The sequence below is a fragment of the Pipistrellus kuhlii genome, unplaced genomic scaffold, assembly GCF_014108245.1.
Source record: "Pipistrellus kuhlii isolate mPipKuh1 unplaced genomic scaffold, mPipKuh1.p scaffold_m20_p_6, whole genome shotgun sequence".
NCBI classification, from domain to species: Eukaryota; Metazoa; Chordata; class Mammalia; order Chiroptera; family Vespertilionidae; genus Pipistrellus; species Pipistrellus kuhlii.
The window spans coordinates 46,316,173-46,324,356 of record NW_023425562.1 but is presented as its reverse complement, the minus strand read 5'-3'; the positions used below and the strand labels follow the sequence as shown (position 1 = coordinate 46,324,356).

Here is an 8,184-nt window from a genome sequence, read left to right as displayed (position 1 = left end):
ATGGAGGACCAATTTGCAGCATCTCTGAGGCATGCCTGTAGAAAGCAGCACTGGCCTGTGGAAAGGAGGGAGATGGCTGTCCTCCAAGGGTTTGCTGTTGATGGCAGGAATCTCTCCTTTTCCTCGGTTCTGCTTTCTGTGGTCTCAGTTACCTGTGCTCAGCCTTGGTTAGAAAATATTAAATGGGCCGAATCCGGTTTGGCTCAGTGGTAGAGCGTCCGTCTGCGGACTGAAAGGTCCCAGGTTCGATTCCGGTCAAGGGCATGTACATTGGTTGCGGGCACATTCCCGGTAGGGGGTGTGCAAGAGGCAGCTGGTTGATGTTTCTCTCTCATCGACGTTTCTAGCTCTCTATCTCTCTCCCTTCCTCTCTGTAAAAAAATCAATAAAAATATATTTAAAAAAGAAAATATTAAATGGAAAACTCCAGAAATAAATAGTTCACAGGTTTGTTTTTTTAACTTTGGGCCATTCTGAGTAATGGGATGAGATCTCGAGTGGTCCTGCTGCATCCCACCTGACTGTACTCCATCCCTTTGTCCGGCATCTCCACACTGTACACACCCCTGCCTGTTAGTCACTTAGTAGGTTCACCAGGTTATCAGATAAGCTGTTGTGGGAATCTCAGTGCTTGGGTTCAAGTCACCCTTATTTTACTTAATAATGGACTCAAAGCACAAGAGTAATGGTGCTGGCAGTTCGGATTTGCCGAAGAGAAGCTGTAAAGTGCTTCCTTCAAGTGAAAAGGTGAGTACAGTATACAATGAGGTGTTTTGAGGGAGAAACCACATTCACTTAGCTTTGATTGCAGTATATTGTATAACTGTTCTATTTTATTATGAGTTTTTATTCTTAATCTCTTGTACCTAATTTAACTTTATCATAGTATGCATGTATAAGGAAAAAAAACCATAGTGCTGCACATAGGGTTTGGCACTATGTAGCACTGAGTGACAGATGGAGAAGCAGGAGATCTGAAGCACAAAGTCATTTCTAAAAATTGAGAGGGATCGTGGGTGCAAAATGCAGGCTCAGGGAGTGGCATCTGAATATACCGTATTTTTCGGACCATAAGACGCTCCGGACCATAAGACACACCAGTTTTTAGAGAAGGGAAATGAAGAAAAAAAGATTCTGAAACAAATAGTGTCCTAAAATATTTTATGTGCATTAAAACCTAACATCACAGTCATAAACACATGTAATCAACCCTGTAAAGTAAACAGCAGCATTTAGAACCATTTTAGAGCCGGGCAAGCACACAGAGACCACACAGAGCCGGGCAAGTAAAAAAACTTTTTTTTTAAAGTATATGTGTAGGCTATATTTGGACCATAAGACACAGGGACCTTTTCCCCCCACTTCTGGGGGGAAAAAAGTGCGTCTTATGGTCCGAAAAATACGGTACATGTCTCTTGTTTTGGGCATTTAACTTTGATAGATTTAAATGGTGGAACGGAGTGCCTATAAATTCACTTGGAAGTGACACAAGGAAGCTAACTTTGCCCACTTCTTTTGCTTTGAAATTCAGTGTATGACTCCGTTGGGAAACTTGGGAGCAATATCCTCAATGGGAACGTGGATAGACTGGGATCTTACAGCGAGTGCCTCTCCACCCAAGCCCTGTCCGGGAGCTTCCAGGGTCAGTACTGCAAGCTTCACATCCTGCAGGTGAGTGTGCACTGCGTGCATGAACCTCATGTTGTGGAACCCATTACAACTTCGCCAATAAGTCTTCTTAATTAAAAAAACAAAACACCTATTCAGTTGTTTTTCAAAACGTTAAAACTAAATTTTAAACAGTGGCAGAACGTTGCTCTGAGTGTGGGACATTATAAGAGGCAGTTGTTCACAGACCACATAGGCCTTTAGATGTTCCTCCTACTGTATTATATGGGGCAAGACCTCTGGAGGACCTTCGTGGGAACGCCAAGGTCAAGTCCCAGCCAATACTCTTGAGCATTAACTCCTGACTTACCATCAGTGTTCAGAACACAAGGGAAAGTAGACTTCCCATTACCCATAATCCTGTCCCAGAAACAGAGTGCAACACAGGAATTTGAGGTCATCCTAGCAGATAGGCTGGGACTTCTAACACCTTATCACTAGGCTCACTATCTTCTAAGCATGTTATCTTTTTACTGCTGGGCAGTGGAGGGAGGAGGGAGGGACTAGTAAAAGCATGGCCTCCTATTAAATACAAAGATAGACTTTATGCATGTCACAACGCTAAAAGAAAATACAATTCTGATTGGCTAATAACAACAGTATAAAATGACAAGCAATCCAAAGTCTCGGCTATTAATACTATAAAATGGTCTGACAATGGTCAACCATTGGACATAGGGAGATTGTCACCCAGCTCCATTTGTCCCCCGGAGAGTTATGATGGTTGCCTCAGAATTTAACCAATGTGTACAAATGTTGCATCCTGTTTTCAAAGCAGATGAATGGTTTTACTATCAGAGCAAAAGGTCAGGCCTACACAATCATGCAAGTCATATGTTCAGTAGCATCCCAGAGACCTTTACTTATAATTGGTATTGGTTTTATTGGGACAGGCATTCTAATTATTGGCTTGATTTATTTGTAAAATCTTTACTTGATCTATCATGTCCTGCTAGGGTGAAATGACAAGTTGGCAGCATTATTAAAAATTGTAGGAGTGTAAATTTTTAATATGGGAGAGGGATACTCTGGGGCAAACTCCCACACTGGGGGTTGCTTTCCAAATAATCAGCTACATTAAGCCTTGGAGCACATTTTTATTTAAATATGGGTGCATGGGGACATTCCATAAATTCACCGGAAATACTCTGTTATGGAAAAGCCATCCCCAAAGACAGCCAACTTTTCCTCTTTCCCAGTGTGCTGAATTCATGTGTAGTGCCACCACAGCCTTACTTACTTAGAACCAGTATGTACATATTTCATGGACGTTGGCGGTAAGGAATGCTGTGGCCTTCTGTTTCCCAGGATGTAGCTGACTACATTGTGGGCGTGTGTGTCCCTGATTCTTGTGCAGAAGAGGATGTGACTGCGATGGCTCAGCTGGGTAGGTGCAAAAGAATCCCCAGAGGGCCCTAGCTAGTGTTCTCAGTGGTTAGAGCATTGGCTCCTGCACTGAAGGGTCACAGGTTCGATTCCCTTCCAAGGGCATGTACCTGGGTTGCAGGTTCAGTCCCCAGCCCTGGTTGGGGCACAGCCCTGGTTGGGGACAGCCAATCGATGTGTTTCTCTCTCATCTATGGTGGTATTTTTCCCCTCTTTCTCCTCGCCCCTTCCCTCCCTTTCATTCTCTCTAAAAAGCAATGGAAACAATATCATTGGGTGAGGTTTAGCAACAACAAAGAATACCTAGAGAAACTATTGTCTCAGCATAAAGCTTGAAAAACCCCAACTCCTCAGAGCCAAGAATGGCCATTTTTTCTGGATCAAATGAACCTTTCATTCTGATAAATGCAATCAGCTGAGACTAATGGAGTTTTGTGAGGTATTTTTTTTGGGGGGGGATGTTGGGAGTGGTGGTGATGGCATAGAAAGGGAGAAGGCAAGAAGGAGGAGAAAAAATAAAGAGAAGGTAGGAGATGCATCTTTATGCAATAAAATTTTAAGTGAAATTTTGAGTACAGTATACAATAAGAGGAAGTAGGCAATGTCCGGTTTCTTTTCTTTTTCTCTCTTTCTCTCTTTTTTTCTTTCTTTCTCTCTCTCTCTCTCTCTCTTTCTTTCTTTTCTTTTCTTTTTTTTTGTAATATATTTTCATTGATTTCAGAGAGGAAGGGAGAGGGAGAGAGAGATAGAAACTTCAATGATGAGAGAGAATCATTGATAGGCTACCTCCTGCACCCCCCTGCTAGGGATTGAGCCCACAATTTTGGCATGTGTCCTTGACTGGAATTGAAACCCAGGCCCTTCAGTGCGCAGGCCAATGCTCTATCCACTGAGCCAAACCAGCTAGGGCGAGGTGTCTGGTTTCTATATTGCGAGTGTCCTGTGCTGGGGTCCATGTGTGGAGGTCTGTCAGCTGCTACATCCAGATAAACTAGGATTGCGTGAGGCCCACATGTGGTAATGGATTAGTGGTAAGCGCCCAGCTTTGGTCCTGGTTGTCACCTCCCAGCTGTGTGATCCGGGCAAATCACTTAATCTCCCCATACATCTCCTCTTTCTATAGAGAGGATAGGCAGGCCAGTCAGTCTGAATCCAACTCTTGGTGACCTTCCAAACACTTTGGACCTTACCCTGCAGAATGTATACATTTTAGTTCCATGAAAACTGGTTTAATTTCCTCAACTCCTTCAAAATTTTTAAAGCAAGAGCTTTAAAACCTAAAATTGTTGATTCTTGTGTTTATTCTGGTTACCAAAATAAGAACTAACATACATCCCTGGCTAGTGTGGCTCAGTTGATTTATCGTCATCCTATACACTGAAAGGTTGTAGGTTCAATTCTCGATCAGGGCACATGCTAGGGTTGCAGGTTCGATCCCCAGTAGGTGGTGAGCAGGAGGCAGCTATTCAGTTTCCCTTTTTTTTTTTTTTTTTTTTTTTTTTTAATATATTTTATTGATTTTTTTACAGAGAGGAAGGGAGAGAGATAGAGAGCTAGAAACGTCGATGAGAGAGAAACATCGACCAGCTGCCTCTTGCACATCCCCTACTGGGGATGTGCCCGCAACCAATGTACATGCCCTTGACCGGAATCGAACCCGGGACCTTTTAGTCCGCAGACTGACGCTCTACCCCTGAGCCAAACCGGTTTCAGCCAGTTTCCCTTTTACATTGATGTTTCCCTCTCTCTCTCCATCTCCCTTCCTCTCTCTCAAAAATCAATTTTAAAATATATTTTAAAAAAGAAAACACTGTTCCTCTATTCATAGAACCCTTCTGACACCAAAGGTGGGATTTCCCCCTCACCTTATGTATTTATAACACTGATTAACGGTAGGTAGTGCTGACCCCATACGTTAAAGGCACAGCCCCAAAAGATTCCCCCCTACTTCAGATGCCAGTTGGAAGTAGTGGGTTCCCAGATTACCCATTTCTGGTTTGGCTGCAAATTAGGTGATCCCATGACACCCTCCTCGGATTTGATAATTTGCTCTAATGGCTCGTAGAACTCAGGGAAACACTTTACTTACTACTTCTGGCTTATTACAAAGGACAGAACTCAGAAAGAACCCAGAGGAAGGAGTGCACAGGGCAAGATGTGTGGGAAGGGGCACAAAGCATCCTGCCCTCTCAGGGTGCACCCCGCACCCCCCTCCTCCAGCACCTCGGTGTCTTTGTCAACATGGAAATTCTCTGAATCCCTTCCTTTGGGATTCTCATGAAGTTATATTAGGCACAATTGATTAATTCATTGGCCACTGGTGATTGACTCAAATCCCACCCCCTCTCTCTTCTCTAGAGGTGAGAGATAGGGCTGAAAGTTCCAACCCTCTTATCACAAGATTTGTTCTTTTCTTTTCTTTTCTTTCCTCTTTTCTTTTCTTTTCTTTTCTTTTCTTTTCTTTTCTTTTCTTTTCTTTTCTTTTCTTTTCTTTTCTTCTTTTCTTTCTTTTCTTTTCTTCTCTTTTCTTTTCAAAAAATATATTTTATTGATTTTTTACAGAGAGGAAGGAAGAGGGATAGAGAGCTAGAAATGTCGATGAGAGAGAATACATCAACCAGCTGCCTCTTGCACACCCCCCACCGGGGATGTACCAGCAGCCAAGGTACATGCCCTTGACCAGAATCGAACCCGGGATCCTTCAGTCCGCAGGCCAATGCTCGATCCACTGAGCCAAACTGATTTTGGCAAAATTTATTCTTTTTGGCAACCCACCCCCAGCCCATTCCCAAGGAGTCCCCTCATTAGCATAACCTCAAGTATGGTTGAAAGAAGTTTATTATGAATAACAGCAGTTGTTCCTCTCACCTCTAACACGCAGGAAATTCCAAGGGCTTTAGGAGTTCTGTACCAGGAACTGGGGATGAAGATCTAATATATATTTATTATGTCACAATATCACACACATTATTAAAAGTCCTCTTTTCAGTGTTTATATCGGAGCTAACCTTCAATCACCTTAATTTTCCTCCGAATTTATGATTATCCCTAGAGCTCTAGACACATTATTTATCTAGCCAAATATTTTATGTGCTTTTAAAAAGAAAACCGATTGTAATAAATCAAATTTTAATTTTAATTCTTGTTGAATAAGTCACAAATAGCCTCGCAACAAAGATAAATTTGCAGTTTTATTAAATTAGCATTTCAAGTGAATAAATGACTCCCTAAATCTGAGTTAATGTTCATATGATTTAAGAGATTTATCAATTAGCCTCGTTTTTTAAATGTTAAGCTTATTAGTCAGAATTGAATGATAAAATAAAATTAGAATAAAATGGGAGGGTAGAAGCTATTATTAATACAAATATATTTTATTTGTTTTTCAATTACAGTTGGCACACAATTTTATGTTAGTTTCAGGTATACAACATAGTGATTAGACTTTTATTTTTTTTATTTTTTTATAAATATATTTTATTGATTTTTTTACAGAGAGGAAGGAAGAGAGATAGAGAGCTAGAAACGTCGATGAGAGAGAAACATCGACCAGCTGCCTCTTGCACACCCCTCACCGGGGATGTGCCCGCAACCAAGGTACATGCCTTTGACCGGAATCAAACCTGGGACCTTTCAGTCCACAGACCGATGCTCTACCACTGAGCCAAACCAGCTTCGGCGTGATTAGACTTTTATATAACTTATGAGGTGGTCACCTCAGAAGTCTAGCACCCATCTGACATCATACACAGTTATTACAATGTTATCGATTGTATTCTGTCTCCTGTACTTGACATCCCCATGACCATTTTAATAACTGGCAATTTGTACTTCTCAATCCTTTTCACCTTTTTTTACTTAGCCTTCCAACCCCCTCCGATCTGGTGACCACCAATTTGCTCTCTTTTGCAAAGATATTTTAATGATTTTCTGAGGAAGTGGAGAAAGGATTAGGGTGAGCAGAGCTGACTTGGATATAATTCAGTCCTCACTGCCAAAGCATTTCTTCAGCTCTGCACAGATAGTAGATCAAAATGGGAAGGTCTTTGCCCAGGGGAAAAGGTTCCCATCTGGAAAGGATTTGTCAGCTGTTCCTTATACTTTTGATGGAGTTGCCAATATTTCCCCCACAGTGTGGGGGTAACCAGCTCAACAATCACAAGAGGAAGCTGTTTGTGCAGACTTTACTCATTTAGAGCAGGAGGGCAGGGAGTTAACCCATGGAGACCATAGCAGATAAGCAAAAAAGAAACTAGTCAGTATTGCACAGAGAGGGAAAAAGACTCTGGGCAGAGCAGAACATATTGCAAAAACTGCACAGTGTGATTGCTGTGGAATGTGGAATAAAATTTAAGCCAGCGTGTGTGGGTTCCTGAGAATGAAAATACGTAGCACCAGAGTGTTGAGATTCTAGATAAAATTTGGATGTGATGATTACAAATCTAGTTACAGGCCCGAACAATTTATATGTGCATATTTCAGTGTCACTGAGTTCCATTTCCTAGGGATTGTTGGGGAGGAAAAAAATTTCTTTCTACCCTTCTAAGTTCTTTGACTGGTTTAATAATTAAAATGATGTAAGATAGTTTCACAGGAAAAGAATTTAATTCCATATGTATGGGAAATATTGAAAAATACTTCCCCCCTCTCCCCAAAAAAAGAAAGAAAAAGAAAAATACTTCCCATAAAAATACAAAGCCCAAAGGCAAGTTGGCAGTTGAGGCTTAGATGCCATCTTGGACTCAGGAGTGGGATAGGGGTGTAGGGCTTCAAAGGACAGCAGAGTGATTCACAGGACAAGTACAGGTGCTTGGTGATTAGATGTTTGCTTTGCAATACAGATGGGATATTCAGATCAAAGTTATCTCTGTTAATAGCTTTCCCTCAGAGCCAGGCCTCTTATCAAAACTCTTTTAGGCATTTTGTGGTGGCATATTCTACTCTCCTTCCACATCCTATAGCACAATTTCATAACCTGGGCAATTTAAGATGCATCACTCCAAATCTTTACTTCTGTCATCACTTGGAGTTCTGTTCAGTGTGTCTGTGCTCAAACTTCCCTCTTTGTATAAGGCCATCCAGGTCATACTGAATTTAAGGTCCACCCTAACCTAGTATGATCTCATCTTA

The 8,184-nt window shown here is 41.6% G+C and overlaps 1 protein-coding gene across 1 annotated transcript in view; it reads left to right on the top strand.

The window, feature by feature from the left end:
* LOC118707925 (O-acyltransferase like protein) overlaps positions 1-8,184 on the top strand; it is a 41,271-nt gene continuing 33,087 nt past the window's right edge. Inside the window, exons 1-3 of the mRNA XM_045574626.1 lie at positions 1-37; positions 1,532-1,671; positions 2,977-3,055. Of these exons, the coding sequence (XP_045430582.1) occupies positions 1-37; positions 1,532-1,671; positions 2,977-3,055 (256 nt within the window). The remainder of the gene's footprint in view (positions 38-1,531; positions 1,672-2,976; positions 3,056-8,184) is intronic.